The sequence below is a fragment of the Strix uralensis genome, chromosome 7, assembly GCF_047716275.1.
Source record: "Strix uralensis isolate ZFMK-TIS-50842 chromosome 7, bStrUra1, whole genome shotgun sequence".
NCBI classification, from domain to species: Eukaryota; Metazoa; Chordata; class Aves; order Strigiformes; family Strigidae; genus Strix; species Strix uralensis.
The window spans coordinates 14,499,373-14,517,640 of record NC_133978.1 but is presented as its reverse complement, the minus strand read 5'-3'; the positions used below and the strand labels follow the sequence as shown (position 1 = coordinate 14,517,640).

Genomic DNA, 18,268 nt, shown 5'->3' with positions numbered 1-18,268 from the left:
AAGGCAGTGTTAACTCCTTAGCTGCTGTCTCACCATCTATGAAACAAACATGGTATTGTCACACTCTGAAAAGCACTTACATAGATGAAAAGGATTAGGCCACTTCCAGTACCTCTAAACTGACAGCTGTTTCTAACTGCAATAGTGTCTTCCACATAAGTTCTCTCTTTAGCAATTTTTCAAAAACCAGTTTAAGAACTGAAAACCTTAAATGCTGTAAGGGTTTTTTAATTACTTTTTTTGTTAGGTAGCACTTGAAACAACTGCAGAGCAAAACTGTACTTTGTATTCTTTTAATGCAAGGCACATTCTTCCTCCCAAATGCTCCAAAGTGATCATTCACGTTTACAACCTAGGATACAAAACATTTGTCTGTTTTTAAGCTCAGATGAATGTATTAACAATACTTGTTCATCAAGGTGACAGATTTATTTATGTATCAGGCTGATAAGTAGAATTGTTCTGTGGCATTAACCAGAAGACCTTTCTGTATTAATACATGATACAGATATAAGGGAAGTGTAATTCCTTTTAAGTCAAAATATAGCAGCTGTTTAATAGCAACCAGGGAGACTACTCCGAGGAATTAAGTTCAGTTTCAGAAGTTCAGGACATACAGTCAAATAAAACAGAAAATGCAGGATCTAGTGCCATATCAAAAGAGATGAAAAATTACAATTCTGCACCAACAGGCATTAAGGTTACTCAGTATTTCACAGATTTGTTAGGCCTAAGCTTTGCAGTACACAACAATCTGACAAATCGCTGGAGCATATGATGAAGACAACAGCTTTGCTATGCATACTATGTAACTCGCCAGTAATTTAGAGTTTTTTTTCCCTTTTAAGGTCCAAGAGATAGAGCTGAAGGCTACTTCTGAGGCTGGACAGACTGTGATGGGTACTTCTGGCTAGTAATATCAAGTTTCACAGGGTCTTAAGGGAATTTAACCACCAATTAAGCACCCACTGAAAAGATGCTTTAGGAGGAAACGCGTCCCGGTTTTGCCATCAAGTGTTTTAAACTCCTTTAAGACGTTCGTTGTTGCATCGGTTTTGTTTTTAAAGACGCTTTGCAAGAGCAGCCTGTACCGATCCTGCCGGATTGCCCTGGCTCCCCCGGCGGGGCTGGCTGCTGCCACCCGCACCCCCCCCCCCCCCCCCGACAGCCCGAGGCCGCGGTCCGCCGGGTGCCCCCGCGCTGAGGGGGAGGCAGCCGCCGCGGGGAGGGCAGTTCATACCTCCGGCAGCAGCCCCGGCGCTCTCAGCCTCTGTCACCCGTACGTCTTTTCGCAACGCGCCGTTCTGCCCCCACACACAAGCCCCCGGCTCCGCGGGGGCGGGCGGCGGCGGCCGCAGCCGGCGCCCTCAGGCAGCACCTGCCACCTGCCGCCCCCCGCGCCGTAGCCCCGCCGCTGCCGGCCAGGGGAGACGCTCGCTCCGCCGCGGGGGAAGTTCTGAGGCGAACCCACCGCCCCCCCCCACCTTCGACCGTTACGGGGTTTTCCCCGAGCCGCCAGCCCGGGGCTCTGCCCGCACACGGCGGGTGGGGGTCACGGCGGCAGCGACCGACCCGGCGCGCGCTTACCCTCATTTTCCTGAGCGCCGTGTACATACGCGTAGGCAGGGGCGGCGGCGGCCCGCGGCTGACAGCTCTGACAGCTCTGCCCGCCCGTGGCGGAGCTGCCGCCCGCCCGCCCGTGGCGGCCGCCCGGCCCCGCTCCCGCCGCCCGTGACGTCAGGGCCCAGCGCGGTGCCCTGTTGGCTGAGCGCGAGCGTGGCCAGTTCAAACGGAGCCGAGTCACCGCGGCGGGGGCGCGCGGAGCCCCGCGGGGGCTGTCACCCCCTTCCCGCGGCGGGGCTTACGCTGGCCTGCCCGCTCAGTTTGACTCAACGGTACTTTTTTTTTTTAACATTTGAATTTTCTGGGGGGTTTTGGGGTGGGTATTTTGGTTGGTTGGCTTTTTCCCATTTTGGTTGGTATTGGTTTGTTTTTTTTTTTTTTTCACCCCCCCCCCCCCCCCCCCTTCCTCCCAGAAAAACCTTCTTGAGCCACCAGGCCGCTCGTTGTTCACACCCCAAGCCCCGTGTGGGTTTCTGAAAGCCCCTCGCCCGCGGGTGCTTTCCCACCTCCGGTGGGGAGGCCTCGAGGGACAGCGCGGTCCCGTCCGCCGGCAGCTCCCGCCGTGGCGAGGACCACGTGCTGCTCGCGCGGCGCGGCCTCGTGCCAGCGGCGCGGGACGGGACTCTCCCAGCGAAGCTGGTTACGCCAGCACACACGGTAGCACCTGCTGCAATTACTGCAGCACGAGGGATACCACCCAACCCTCCCTGCTAATAATTGTTTTTATTCTTCTTTCTGCTAGAGCTGTTTCTCTTTTCAGCTTCCCTGAGCCAGTCATCTGATCGTTTTGGGCTGGTCACCGGCCGTAAGGCTGCTGCTGGACCAGCCCTTGTTGTTTCACAGGCAGGTCTGGGTGCATATCTAGAATCTGATCTCCCATGGAAACACTCGGTGGGTGAATCCAGCCGTACCACAAATTCCCCCGCCTATATCCAGGAGCAACTGAGGGTTCCCATCTTTGCAGCCTTCCACCACATAAGCATATTTTCCCATCCTGTTTCTCATTTTACTTTGATTCGGGTGTTTTAGTATTTGCCCCATTGTCTTCAGGCATTCATTAATTTTATTTTTATTATTAAATGTATTTTTTTAATGTGTCTGAATATGTAATAGAAGGTTTTACAGGTTTTCACAGTGATTAATGTGGGAAAAGCCTTTTTGTAAGTAAGCATGCCAGTCTAGGTAGGTGGGCAGGGCAAACAAATTTGGGAACATGCACATACTCAAGAGTATAAGGAATACATTCATGTTTGCTCACCATTTGAGGACAAGCACTGTCATCCATCCTAAACACGCAATAATTTTAAAAAGATTTGTGGCTATTCATCATCTTTACTGCTTGCCTACTGAATTCCTTCTTGGTTTCCAAATCTTAACAGATCTGCTATCATATTTATTTTCCTTATTTAAAATGAACTTTTAAATGACAACTTGAAAAGTCAGTCCTTTTCCTCCCTGCCAAGTCTGCTTTGCTCTTAGTCTCACTCTAATATCTTAGCTGTATTCCACAACTTTTAGAGCATGCAGGCATTGTAGCGGATCTGATACCTGTTTACTCTGAGGCTTCCCTCAGTTACAGCACGCTGTCTGCCTCGGACACCATGGAAGTCCCAGGCAGTGTGAGCTTTGAATCCAGCGGTCTGACCTGCTGCAGTACTGCATTAGGATGTTAGTGTAGAATGCTAGAGGAGGGTGAGGGACAAGTTTTGTCAAGTCTGATTAAAAGATCTTTAAGATATTTATAAACAGTTATCAAAAGCATGAGGTAGGAATTCATAGGCTAACACTGTATAATAAATATGATAATATTCCTTTCTGAAGGCTATGAATGCTCTTTAATAACTCATCTAATACTTACAGCGAAGAACAACACGAAGCCCACAAATAAGTACACATGAAAACAAGTATCAGATCTCGTTCTGTTTCTGTGCTAATCTGTTTTCCCACCTTACTCAAATATTTGCTGAGACTTGTAGAAGTATACAACCATTAATCTTAGTAAAACATACATAGTTGATTGAGCTCTAGTCACAAATTCAATCTGTTGTATAAACAAAACCTGATCTTTTGGGTTTTGGGGTTTTTTTGACATCAGAAATTAGATCTATCCTGTTATTGGAAGTAAGAGATATAGGAATTTAGAAACATTCTAATAGAATTAAGGAAAATTATACTAGCTAGGCACACTCTCTCTTCTCTGAGAGTCATGTATCCGTACTCTGGTCTGTAGGCAAAGGCCTGTTATACCACCGTGCAATAAGCACCCTAAAGAGCACCTAGGGTTTCTACCGAGGTTTGGAATACGTGACAGGCTGTGCCTCTTCCCCAGAGTACAGATTGCATAGGAGCTGCTTCTTGCCATAGTTGGACAAAATCCAAAGTAATATATGTAGGGACAAATGGCCGAGACTTATTATGTTCTCTACAGTTTCTTAGATTGTGCTTATTGGCACCATATCAAAGTGTTTTTCATACTCCTCCAGTTCAGCAGATTCTGTTTAGATTTTTTTGTACATATACGTAAAGGGGTGTGTGTATGTGTGGGTATATTTCTTGTTTATATACATACCTGTGTATGTGTAGATAAATGCTGGGGTGTGTGTTAGAGAATGCAAGTTCAGGGAAATGTTTTTTTTTTTTTTTTTTTTCCTTTTCTAGCATACATAACGCTTAGTTGTGGGGACACTGTATTGTGTAGTCTTGCAATGTTGTTTGAATGATAGTTTTTATAAATCAGAGGAGCTGAAGACCTAAATTCAGCTTGTATAGCATGTAACAGATGAATCATGTTATCTTTTTATTTCTATTTTTCTTTCTGTAAAGTGTGGATAATGACCTTTAGCTATCTATATTTTGAATGTTGAAATCTGTCGATACAGAAACTCTCTAAGGTCTAATTGTTTTTGTAGTTATGTAAGTTCTGTTCCTCAACAAATTGCTTGCATTTTGAAGATGTTTTCATTAGGTATTGCCTCATGTTACTGGTGGGTGGACCCTAGAGCAAGTTTAATCAGGAGAGCCTGTACTTGTTATGTAGCTTACTTTGGAGGCAACACTGCTGTGGTTCAATCCAGCTGGTCAGAGGAGTATCTCGCTGCAGAGTGAGTCAGCAGCAGTCACGCCAAGACTGTCTCAACCGTGAAGGTTGCTTCAGCCTCTCATTCATATATATATATATATATATAAAAACCCCCACATGTTCTGTTATCTTACGACTAACGAACTGGATTGACATTTGCAGTATGCATTTGGGTTCTATTCCTGCTTGTGCTACAGACTTGCTGGACAAATTGTTTAATCCCACTGTGCCTCAGTATTCATCTGTGAGATGTTGATAAGGACATTTTCACACTGTTGCACTTACTTTGTATGTTTTTATATTTGGACAGTAAAATTTTGCTTTACTGGGTTTGAATACAATTTCTTAGTACAGTTACATCTCCTTAAATTGAAAGCTTCTGGTCAATAACTTGGTAAAATTAAGGAATATTAGCAAAGAAAAATGAGTGAAAGTGAAGGAGAAATTGATTTGGGAGTGAAGATTATGAAGTTAGATGTGAGAGTCAGAGAAGAAGAAACTTGAGAATTTTCCACTGGTCTTAGAAAAAAGCATTTAGGAAACAACTTACTCAAATGTGCTTGTGTGTATATTTGAAACGTAACTGTGCTTAAGAAAAGCAAGTAACCACAAATTTCGTTAGTGCTGATCTGAGGCTATAACCTCAAATATAAAGGGACTCTCCTAGAAATGCTGTCTTTGGAGCTGTCATTGTCAAGCTACTCAAGTCACTTGTTGGTCACCTTCCACACAGATCTGGCTATTATTAACCTTTGGTTTCATTTAACAGAGTATGTCAACATGATTTAAAGCCCCAGCATCTATGGTGAAGGAAGCAAAGAGGGACAAAACCAGAGGAGTCAGCATGGAAAACAAACTTAATTCTGTATAGCATTCTTCATAGTGTTGATTAAATAACAAAATGGGATCAAGTCTTCATCTGTCCGTTCCCACCCTTTTACATACACAGTAGGATGAATACGGCACGTTGCTTTGGTCTTTGAAGCACAACTGGTTTAGTGCATAACCTTGTTTCTTACTCTGAGGCTGAGTCTGAACTGATAGCCAGCGATCTACAGGCCTTGAAAGTGGCCGGGGTATAGAGGGTCACTGTGTTTGCATGTTATATTCAGTTCCAGTAGTACATTATACCCACAGAGCAGTATGATTCCAGAAACAGTTTTGTATGCCCATCACCTTAACAAGTATAGTTATAGCAGTATATTCTGGTTCTTGCAATTTGGAAGGCTTTAAGGCATATAGCCTAATATTGTCATTTGGAACATGAAAAAAGAATGGTGAATTAAAAATGCATATTCATGGCTTTTATTGATTGATGACCTTGGTTATAGACTGAACTGTTTTATCTGGACCTGAAATAAAGAATTTGTCCATGAAATGCCACTAAACTCCACAAGCAGTAACAATAGCCTCAGGTGGGGCTTTTGCATGAACACAAGCTAGTATGGACCATTTGTAAGAATTTATAATTTAAGGAGTAGAATGAACCTAGAGCTTCAAAGCCTCAGGCGAATGTCTTTAGGGAACACTAGGGTTTTGGTCTTATCTGTAGGGCTGCACAGATGTTCAAGATTTCCTTGTTGCATACAAATTTTAAGATTTGAAAGCCACTTTTAGATTAATTTAAAGACTTCTAAATTTCAGAGATTCATGCTGCAGAATAACTCGATGGCACATTAATAACTTGGCAGAAGATGGGAGTGGGAGAAAAGAGTTTCAAATCATGGTTCTGAACTGAGCAAATCTTTTTAAGCTTGATGCTTGAAGTGAGGTTGAACACTCTGTCAGTCTGTGGTTGTTATTGACCGTGCCTTTGACTCTCTCTCTGACCTGGGACACGACGAATCTTTCCATGTAATAGTTTTGTCAGGGCCAATGAATGTTGTTTGAAAATGGCGTTTTCCATTTCTAAAATGTTTTACTGAAGGGATCTTGACCAACTCTACCCCTGAGATACCCAGCAATTTTCAGAACAAACCAAGCTGAAAATATAAGAAGTAGTTAAGATGTGGTTCATCACTATGTCTGTTTTCAGTTCTACCTGAAAGGGAAAACTAGTTGTGAAAATTCGGTTACATATCTGTGGAGCAAACTGTTTTCACTGGCATAAGGTCAGCCCTGTGACACCATTGAGAATAACTGTTTGCTGAGCAGTGTGAAACTGATTTTTCACTGATGCTCAGTACTGTAGCTCCCCCTTGGAGTGAAAGGAAAGCTCTTCCCCAGAATTTAGGGAGGATATGGTGCTAATCCCCAGTTTTTTGTGCCTCTGCCAAAATAGGAGATTTAACATAATCTGACACAAATTGACTATGATACTGGTGTTTGGCTGTTAATTAGTGACTGAGCTTTTAATAGTTATTTTGGCATAGCTGCCTGAAGAAGTTCAGTACTAGTCAGTTTGGTTCCTGATTTTTGTAGATGCTCTGGTTGTAGAATTCTGTAGTTTTTAGGAATTATCTTGCCTGCTAATTAAGATTTAAGGTACATCCAGTTGGGAAACAACATATCATGGATGTTCTTATATTTTTGATTGGTGTGGATGAATCGGCTTTGGTTAAAAGAAAAAAGAAAAAAAAAAAGAAAAAAGGGGTGATCCTCCTTTGAATCAGTGATGTAGCAAGAGAAACATCTTACAGGGGTTTGAGGACCTCAGGTCATTTAAATGCATAGGAGAGCTGGTCAGAGAGTGAATGAAAAGATTTCAGAAAAAGATAGTCTGCTATTGTTAAGCTCTGCTTAAAGGAGCTGCTACAACTTGTCATGCAGAAATGATAATTTAGGCAATCAGGGTGTAGTTGAACAGCTGCTTCTACTATAGTTGTAGATTTATTCCATTCTTATTCATGTTATGTTTTCTGGAGATGATGGAGTCTGCTCACTGTTTCTCATGTCTTGTTTTCCAAGAGAGGGCAGAAAAAGCATTAAAAAACCTGGTTTTAATGTTTGTCAGTGAGTCTGATTTTGACTATAATGTGGAAGGACAGAAGTATGTTAATGTAATATGCACCCTTTTTATTAATTTTATTTAGGGTCTTTTTAAACTGAATGTTTAAAAGCAACTGATATTCTCTTTTAAATTGAGTTCAAGCTTGGGTTCAAGATGAAGGAGTTCTGGTCTTATCCTAGCTAGTGTGTCCTTCACTTGCATATTCATGCTTGCTTCGACACCAGCTATTCCAAGAATGTGCCACCGTGCAGAAAGTGAAAATCAATTATGCCAAGAAGGGAGCATGTACATACATCAGCATTTTGATGCCCAGGGGAAGAAAAATCTGCATGTCTGCTGATGTCAATCTTGTTGATATGGTATTTTTGTAAATGCACGTGGGTTGCTATTTCTTTTAACCAGCTCAACAAAAAAGAAGTTTATTTTTAGTGTTATAAGCTTCAGGGCATCACAATTAGCAGATCAAAATTGCCAGCCTGACTAGCCAACCTTCTGTTTGCTTTAGCAGAAACTATGACAGCAACATTGTTAGCATTCTCACAGGTATTTTGGAAGATTCATTAAGGTCAGTGATGGGATGAATTTCTGTTTTTTCTTCCTGTTTTCAATCTCTTTGGTTTTACAAATCTTATTTTACAGCTGATGGTGAGAAATACGGGGCTGATGAGCTCACTTGCAGCTGTAGTAGTATACAAATGAATTTCTATTACACATGTGATGTCTCTGTCTTACCTGAATTACTGCAAGTAATACAGTTCCTGTACCCCTCTATTGCTAGGATCCTTTTTGCTGACACAGCCAAGAAGTTTAGCAGCAATTATTAGGGAAGTTTTAGAGTGGATTAAAATCTACTCAGTTTACAGGGCAGTTAATGGCTGTTGGTTTAATTCTAATTATTTTGGAATAGAATCAAGATATGATAGTCTTAACAGTATCTTGAGCAAAAGATATGGAGAAATATTGAGAAAATAAAGTTAAATATGGTTTAATTTTAGCAAGAAGTTGTCACCAAATTAAGTATTCAAAAATTAATTTATTTTTAAGAAAGCATTTTGATGAATAACAAGAGCTAGCGAACAGATGGATGAGCCCCCAAGCCTACTTAGAAATGTGCGTATAGATGAGACTATCAGCTGCAGTGTGTTTCAGCACAGTTTGAGCTACTTGGGAAGGACTTGCACTATCGTATCACAAACAGTGAATAAACAAATGTATATTGAGTTGATGCTGAGTAGTACAGAATATAGGATATTGTCTCATATATATGTATATTTATCCTAGGACACAGCCCCAGACTATCCAAGCATAAACCATTGAACAAGAAACACTAAAGTATGATGATCCTGTATAGTCTGATTTGCACTGGATTAAGCTGAGTTAAGGTGAACAAATCCCCTGCTATATATGTATTAATGTTAAAGTAAAAAAAATAATAATTCAGGGCTACCTGTGTATGCTAGTGAAATTAACTGAACAATTACTTAGTCTTCTGTTTTGCTAAAGTGTCTTGACATAAATCAAAGAATTAACATGACTGAGCTACTTTGGCCCAACCCTTTATGACAATATCTGTACAAGGAAATAAATGTAAATGAACTACAAATAAAAAAGATTCAGTGTCTTCCTGGAGCTTTTATTTTCCTTGTGCTCTGTGTTGATCAAGTCATAAATCAAATAACTGATGATGAAAAAACAATGTGTGCCTTGAACCTGTTTGTCTTTGCCATTTAGGACTGGCACTCATTTGAGAGCTAGCTATATCATAGGATACCAAGTTTCGATAATTTCCATTTGAATATATTTTTTCTGAACACTTAGTTACTTTGTCAGTAGGATAACAATTATTGAATTTGTCACCCTTTTCTTTGCCTTTTTCAGGTTCACTGTGCCAATATTACAAATCATTATTGGTTTATTATTTTACTTACATATTATAATTGATGTTCTTTTCCCTCCTGCTCAGCAGAAGGGGAATCAAACAGTATAAAACAAATATAGTGAATTCAAGAGCCCTGTAATTTCTGATGTGTCTGGGTTTCAACCTTACTGCTGCAGTTTGCCTCGCTCCAGTGGCATGAAACAGGTATCAGGTCAGCTAGCAACTTCAGAGGGGATTCCCCAGGCATGAACATGTGGGAAACTTAAAGCTGATATTGTTTCCCCAGGGGAAGCTTGTTCCTTCTGGTGCTCACTTGTGTTCCCCATTAGACTAGGATCTTGGGTCTGCAAAAGCTGTGCATACAATGTGCAGAGCCTGGTTTACTCTTAGCTCAGGTTTGGAGACTTTTTTTAAACTTATCTGTGTTTACTTTTTTTAATTATTATTGTTTTCATTTGTGCAGGAATGCCAAAGCTCCCTAAAATAAACAGTCATGGTGGTAAAAGATTTTTGGAACTAGAGTTCAGAAGACTGTAATCTCTGTAGAATTCACAGAGTGCTCCCATGGTTGATGCTATTTTCCCTGTATTTCCTGCTTTCCTAACTACCTTTTTTCTCCAGAGCTAGACAAGATGGAAATGAGTCCAGATTGTGGAAATATCTGAGGAGAGAAACTATAGAGAAATATAGGCTGGGTTTGTGAAACGGATAGCCATCTGTAAGAAATGGCTGCAGTAAAAATAAATGTAATGAATTATTAAGTGGTGTTTAGAAGAGTGGCCTCCACTTGTTCAGGAAAATATAGGTAACTCTGCTATTTAGTCTTCTCTCTGTAAACTTTTGAAATAAACTGGCATCGCTGTACATGCAAAATGTAAAATGTTACATAAAGCTCGTGCATATATATATACACACACACACATGTTACATAATAATTAAAACATAACAAAAAAATTTCAATTACTTTGGATAATAGTGAAAGCATGGGGTGAGTTGGTTGGTTGGTTGGTTTTTACTCTTCTATGTCCCTCTGTGGTGCTCCTATGTGTCCTGAACTGATACACAGTTACCTACTGTCTGAGTGAGATTTGAGCTGGTGGTTTAAACATAAAAGCTTTCTATGTCATGACAGATTTCCTGGGCAGTCTATTCATAATGCCCTTAACTTCCCTAAGTATATGGGAGTTTTGATCAGGTAGTATTCCTACACTTCTATAAGATCTATACGCAGGAAAATAATTTCAAAGTGCCTTGCCTTCAAATGCAGCCATTTAATAGTAACGACTTCAGAGTGTTGCAGTACTGATTCATAATTTGAGAACATTCACTGAAAATTGGAATTATTTCTTGTGTAGGAGACTAATTCCTTATGAGCATTTTATCATTTTCTCTTTTCTCATTAGTGGCCCCCACAGAATATGTGCATGGCAAAGATGAGCTAGAAATCCTAAATTTACAAGACATCCCACTGGGAGTTAGTTGCGCAATAGATTTAACTAAAAGGAAATCAGGCAGCCTAATCCTGAAGTTAAAAATACATCTTGGTGCGTGTGAAGTGTTGCAAAGGCATTAAGTTACTTAAATAACTACATTTCCAAATTCATTAATGAAGTCTAGCCTAATTTTAATCAGCGAGATTTAAAAATGGTTTATTGTGTGTTTTCAACATAAGTGTTTTATAGAGGTACGTCAATCAGGAGAGTTCTCTACCTAACTGGAGACACTATATTCTATCATTTTATGTTGTTCCAAGAATGATTTTAGCATAACATTAAACATTAGAGACAAAATTCTCCCATGATTACACACCAGTCTGCATCATATCACTGAAATAAGTAGGCTGAGGAATTCCTTGTCATATTCGACTTTGTGCAAGACCTGTCCAGAAAAGGGGAAAAATCACATTGTTCCTACTTCTGTGTTTCTTATCAGATCTGCTCTTTCACTGGCATAAAATTTGGGTGACACAGGAGAAATTTGAGACTATAGAGGCACTCAAGTGTTGGCAGTTTACATGTCTCTCTTAAGTTGAGCACAATCCTACTGTATGCCCTTGGTAGATGAAGTCAAATGCCTATGACCTCTCACACCTACATCTATTGAAGTAAAGAAGGGTTTGTTCAGGTGAAGCTGTTGATGAAAATCACCATATATCCTAATGCTTTTTATTGGCAGTTATTTTCTAAAGTAAATGACAGCCTAGAATTGCCCTAGCATTGCATGATATAGAAGATAATAATTCATAATAGCTGGTACATTAATTAACTTTTATAACAGATGTTCTATGAAATTGTTGAAATGTGTGCTTTATTGTTTTGTAGTTTCCAGTGAGTCTACCGAATGATATGATTTTTTGTTGTTGCTAAAGCTTGTTTACTGATACTAAAAATCTAGAGGATATTGGATTGTTTTACATAGTCACTTCATTTTTAGGGTTTGCAAAATACTAGCAAACGAACTGAAATGAGTGAAGGAAGGCAACACAAGATTTCAAAAAGGGCGTCTGGAAATAACAGTACAGATAACTTCATGCAGAAACCATGAAAAATCATATCTGGCCTGTTGTCAGCTACCCTTCTCAAAACTGTCAATAGCAAGGCACTGAGCCTAAGTGCCCAACCAGAAAGGCTTACTTCAGATTGCCCACAGTTACAAAGAACTATGAAGATACAAGGTAGATAATGGAAAACAGGTCTCTGATAAGAGTGCAGAAAACAAAGTAGTAGACATACGTATCTTATCATTCTTACAATCTGCACTATCACGATTATCTTTTGAGATTTAATCTTTTTCACAAAATCCACAAAGTAAAGTAGAATTGCAGCAATATAAGGCAATGGTGGAATACCCACTGGACATCTTTATCTAGAATGTAGCATAGACATCCAAGCAAGAAGAGCTTATCCAACTAGAAGCATTACTACCTGGAAGTCATTTATTTCTTAATTAAAATGCTAGATTTTCAGGAAATTGGTAATCTTTCTGAAATGAGTGGAAATAGACTGCTTAGGCTAGTGTGTTGACCTACGTGTTGGCTTTTGAACCTTCCAGGATTCGTCTTTTGACCTGCAACTAACTCCTAGGCTACTATGGTAAATGACAAGGGTTTTGACATGGTTATTTCTTCTAAAAAGCCTCATAAAGAAGTTAGAGGAAGTTTCGCAAAAAACTTCAGCTTCTAATATTATCCTGAAAACATCAGAATTGCATCTGAAGGCAATTTATAATCTGTCAGAAAACTGTTTTGACATATGTTTTGTTAATTGAACTTCTGAGGATGTGCAATTCCAATGTGTCTGTTTAAGGAAGCAGAGTTGCTTACCTGTTTCACATATTCACAGCTAAGCTAAACTTTCATCTTTATTCTGCTCAGCATTGCTGTTTCTACTAAAACGTAATACATTATTCATAAGTGCTTCTAATTTTGGCCTAACTTTGAACTGAAGATAATTGGAATGTCTCCAATTGTCTTATACGTTCACACATCAAAGAGCATCAAGTCAGCATTGTTCTTGTGGTATATGTATGTGTGTGTTTTAAGGAGTGAGGAAATACTGTTTTGCTAGTGATATTGGGACACTCCCCATATTTCTTTCAAAAATAAATAATAAATTCATAATACAGATCTGGGTCTTAGTAGAAAACTCATTGGAGGCAACATAACTCATCTAAGTGATTTCAGTAGGTTTTAGATAAAGCCCCAAGTAAAGGTTGATTTTTTTTTTCAGTTACCTAATCACTCCCCTTTGGTGCTGCAAGACTGTTATGCAGAAATCATCAACACTTCCAGGTATCCTTGGTATCCTTTATTTGCTTTTCTTCCTTTCCCCATCCAAATTCAACCCAAAATCAAGCGAAACTGGTAAGGAGTGCAATGACAATCAGGAGATACTTGCAGTTCAAGTATGGGATTTGCTGGGTAATTTTATTGAGTATTGCTTGGGTGGATGCAGTGTGCAAGGTCCTGCTTTTCTGATTTAGCCTCTGATGCACAGCAAGTTTGTGGCTTGAAGTGACACCTGTTTCCTAAGAAACTGAGAATATAAGACGACACATGGGTTCTCCTGCAGAAATAGGAGATATGCTGGTTATCTAAGACTTTGATGAGCAGGGTTTAGATCTGGGCTAAAGAGTGCTGCTTGAACTGCTTTGCGTTGCAGATGGTTTGAATCTGACCACATCAAATGAAGGAAACTCGCAGAGGCTCAAGTGCAACACATGCCTAATTCTTGTTAGAAATTTTGCAAATATCCCATAATAACTACAGTTGTTTAAACCTTCATGCAACCTCACAAACGTTAGTGCCTTTTTCTCCCTGCAAGCTAGATGCAGTTACAAAGAGCCTCTCACTAGCATACGCTTATAGACATTTGCAGTGTATGAAATTATGAATACTGGGTTTTGGGGATTAACATGTTAAGCACTGAAGTGCTTTACTGTATAATTTATGGTAAACTATATCACTTTTTTCTGCAGTCACAAGTTACTATTTTCATTACTGAGTTAAATGGCCTCATCTTTTTTTATTAATGTTTTCCTTATAATCCCTTCCTCTATATTGTGATGATACACTTGACTTTCAAAGTCAAATTCTGCATGTATTTTGTGTTTTAAACGAAGCTACAGATTGTCTCATTAACATGCCTAGCAAGAGCAAAAAATTAAAGAAAGTTTGGATATACTCTGTCAAAGTGACTGTTAATATCTTACACATCTAGGAGCTCCACCGAATCATAGCACTCCAAATGTTACAGCACTGAAGTTACACCCCAAGTCAATACACCTAAGTAGTAATTAATCTTGAAGTTGCCCATTCAGTTTCCTACCAAGATCTCTGCTCAGTTTAGAAGATAACCAAAGTTATTACAGACTGCAAATGGTTGCTGTATCTTCCTTGGCAACAGATAAAAACTAGCAAAATACAGTTTGAACTGGATTCAGGCATCCGTAGATACCAGAAAGATTAGTACCTATAACTGAAAATCTAGTCCCTTGCTTTATAAATAGATCACAGTTCTTTTCTACACCTTTCAATTTTTCTTTTCATATTGTTGATGGATAATAGTAGATATTGATTAAAAAAATAATAATTTCTCCCTTCCAAAGAACGATTTATACCATGCCTGTCGGGCAGTCAGGTAGTTGACTTAAAAGTCACCTACTTGTTTTTAGAAAGTAGTTATTAGGGGGGTTTAGTACTTTGGTTTCATATTTTGATCAAAATGAGTTCTTTTGAAATTGATTTCTGAAAAAATGAAGTAGTTGAAAAGGAAAGATGTTTAACAAGTCCATTATGCTCAAATGCTCCCAAGAACAGTTTTCAAGGTGATAGCTTCAATTTTTCTATGATATTGTTTGCGTTTATATAAATTAGGTGTCGTCTTGGGTTTTATCATACTTTGAATTTTATCAGACTTCGGGCAATATCCTGAACACACATGCATCTGTATGGCCAGAAAGCTCCAGTAGTTACTAGTTTGGATTTTGTGTCAAAGTCTTGTCTGAGAGGATGCTGTAAATTAGTGCACTGTTACATGCTAACTGGGGAGCTTACAGGTAGATCCATGCCTCATTTTTTGAGTACAAGTAAAATTGTACCCTTGGTTGTGTGAACTCTGGTCTAAGAATTGGTCTGGAATGTTACAGTAGGATAAAATAATTGAGTTTGCCTTTGAGGAACAAAATAGCCATTCCCTGAAGTTACAGCTGAGGATTGGTCCACACACTGAAATAGCTGAAGCCTTCTTACTTCAAAAGATTTGGCTACAAGTGAGTGAGTTTAAAGCTTTTTCTGTAACTATGTTGCTTTTGAAAGATTTAAATACTAATTCAACTACTAATAGTATTCTATCTTTTAAAACCATCAGTCAGGTCTTTAAAATTTGATACTTTACAATTCACACAACAAAGGACATGCATTTACACTGCTGCTATAATAATTATAATGATATTTCACATTTTTTTATTTAAGCTTTTTTTATGCTTAAATATCTTAAAATTCACTGAAGGCATCTATGCCCAAATTATTTGAACAGGAGTTTAGATTCTATCCCTTTAAAGTACATGTCAAGGCTTAGACGCACAGTTGCTGTGTTGCCCTTTACCTACAAGCAAGTACTATCATGGGCATTTGTAATATGTGAGGATTTCTTTCAAGTGTATTTTTGTTGTCTTTTTGCCTTTTTTTTTTCATATCAAAAGAGTAACTTTTAACAGAAATAGCTAGCTTGCAATACAGTCCTCAAAACTGAGCTAAGTAATCTGCTCACATTTCTCATCGCTTTGAGAAGTGTTCCTGTATAGTTATGGCAAACATCCCAACATCATCTTTCATATCCTTTTAGTGATAATCTGTGTTCAGCTTTCAGCTGCAAAGGACTAAAAAAACATTTCAAGCCCACACAAAGTCTGACGAGAGCTCATGGCTGTGTACAATTTAGAACAGCAAACTGCATGCTCCCTGTTGCAGCAGTGAAGATGGTCAGGATTTTATTTATTTAGTATTTTTAAGCATTATTCAAATACAGCTGATATTCACCAGAAAAAAACCTGAAAATGAACAATGTTTTTAGTTCCATGCTAGCAGGACAAATAATTTGATAAGACTATGAGAAAATAGGGGGGTAAGGGTGGATTAAAGATGTAGAGTTTTCTTCTTAACATGTTGGTGAACAATAAGAAAAGAAAAATCAGCCCAGGAAAGGCACCACTTACCTTGCAAGCTTTTAACCTTTCCTCAAAGGCCTGTCCTGCAAACCCCTTGAACAAGTCCCATGTTCAGCTACCAGCATTTTTTGCTACCTATCTTTTCTTTCCCCTCCTCCAACCATCTTCTTCCCCCTTCCCCCAACTTCCTATTAAAAGGAAAGCTACCAAGAGCTCATAAGTAACAGGCTCATGCTTTCAATCAAAGGAGAGAGCTGAATAGCCTTCCACTCGGAGTGAGTGCAGCAGATCTAGAGTCAGGGCCCCTTCATTAATGAGAAAGGAATCTGTTCACCTTCTGCAATCTTTCAGCACTCCCTGAAACTGCCTGAACCACACAACTTGCATTTCTCATAAATTTCCCCACCATGGCCACAGTTTCATTTCTCTCTCTCTTGAAAACCAGATATGTAAAGGTAATTCCCCTGCTCTTGCACAGGTAGATCCTGAGGTTCCTGATCTTTATTTGCTCATTAGGAGATGCCATTTCAAATTAATTCCCTCCTTTGCCTAGCCCCCAAACCCTTGGTTTCAGTGAAAAAGTTAGTTGATCTTAGAATTATATGCAAGGAAAACTAACATTGGTGTCAGGCTTGCCAGGCATGTGTGCAGGGCAGGTCCAAACACTGGTTTTGATTCTCAAGCTTAGTGGTTTCCACTCACAGCTTTTTCACTCAAACCTCTTGTTTCAGGTCACACCAACTGAGTTTTGGTTTGAGTTTATAGGGGTTAGAAGAAACCTTGGAAATTCAAATGCAAAGCTCCACCGGAACAGCTGCTGTTCTCTCGTTTGGTCCAAACTACGTTACCACCTAAAATGCTAAAACCATGCTTAGCTCCTGAAACTTAGCTCAGATATAGTGAAAACCTCATTAACCTAGCAATGATACCTGCTTGGTCTGAGAGATTTTATTAGCTGATTTTTTTGCACTACTTCTATATTATAAATATTAATATGACCTCAACACCTCACCATGTGAGTAATTGTATATCTTCATTCCACAGGTGGTCAGAAATAGAAAGACATTCTTTGTCATTATTTCAAAAATGAATATTTTACTATGTCTGTATCTATTCTATGTCTATAATGTTAAAGGAATAGTTGCTGTCAATAAGAGAATTAATAAACCAGTGAGGAAAGATATCATATGTCACTTCAGTCAAATGGGTCCCAAGCTTGCACAGAACAAGTATCCAGTTTTTATTCTATGGATGGTCTCATATATAATACTTTGGTCTCAGGACCAATGTTTTGGTAACACTCCTGCTATGATCACATACGTAAACATAAATGACTTGGCTTGTGACAAGTATGGGTGAAGATGCTTGTGTCTGAGAATGTGCATTGAAAAGGAATGAAAATTGATAAGAAATGCATGCTTTATAGATTCAGTGTAGCTGAATACTGGTTTAGGTTTTGCTAGTGCCTTTGACCTCAGGCAGTTTTGGTTCTCATTATAATATGCAAACACTTATGGTCAAAAATTCAGACTGAATTGGCCAAATTCAGACTTCTGTTGATCTTTAGATCCATTCCACTTCAAGACTTATCTTTTTCTATCCATACATAACTGATAGTGAAAAATTTTTTGTTAATTTCCCTGGTGGAATCGGGAGAAAAAGTCATAATACCTAAGAAAGAGGAAACAAATTTTTGATTGTTGAGCTCTGTTTGTTATTTTATGTTGATAGTACATACACCTCGAGAATGTAGTGATTAACTGAAAATCTAAGTGAAAACTACCTAGAATTCTTGAATAAGAGAGAACTTGTCAAAACAAGGCCTGGGCAATAAAGATTTCCATGGGAGAAAAGAGCAACTAGAGAATGCACAACTGGAGTACTGTGTATGTGATGTTAATTGCTGTTGGTGCTGATTGCTTGCTAATTTAAATAGATATTGTGAGTGCTCAAAACCAGGGTATGAAGTACTGGCAGTAGCTTTCTCTGCCTGACAATCATATAAAAGAATAATTTGTGATTAGAATTACAGATATAGCTGTAAGATTATAGACACAACCAACTATGTTTC

The 18,268-nt window shown here is 39.2% G+C and overlaps 1 protein-coding gene across 4 annotated transcripts in view; it reads right to left on the bottom strand.

Annotated features, from left to right (window-relative positions):
* The window catches only part of RASGEF1A (RasGEF domain family member 1A), a 174,303-nt gene that overhangs the window by 25,949 nt on the left and 130,086 nt on the right, over positions 1–18,268 (bottom strand). Inside the window, exon 1 of one of the 4 annotated variants that reach the window (XM_074874500.1) lies at positions 1,588–1,832. The exons of 2 other annotated variants lie outside the window; for them this stretch is intronic. In XM_074874500.1, the coding sequence (XP_074730601.1) occupies positions 1,588–1,614 (27 nt within the window). In that variant the 5' untranslated portion in view covers positions 1,615–1,832. Of the gene's footprint in view, positions 1–1,240; positions 1,327–1,587; positions 1,833–18,268 lie in introns of those variants that run through there. One more of the 4 variants, XM_074874505.1, reaches the window with a different exon arrangement.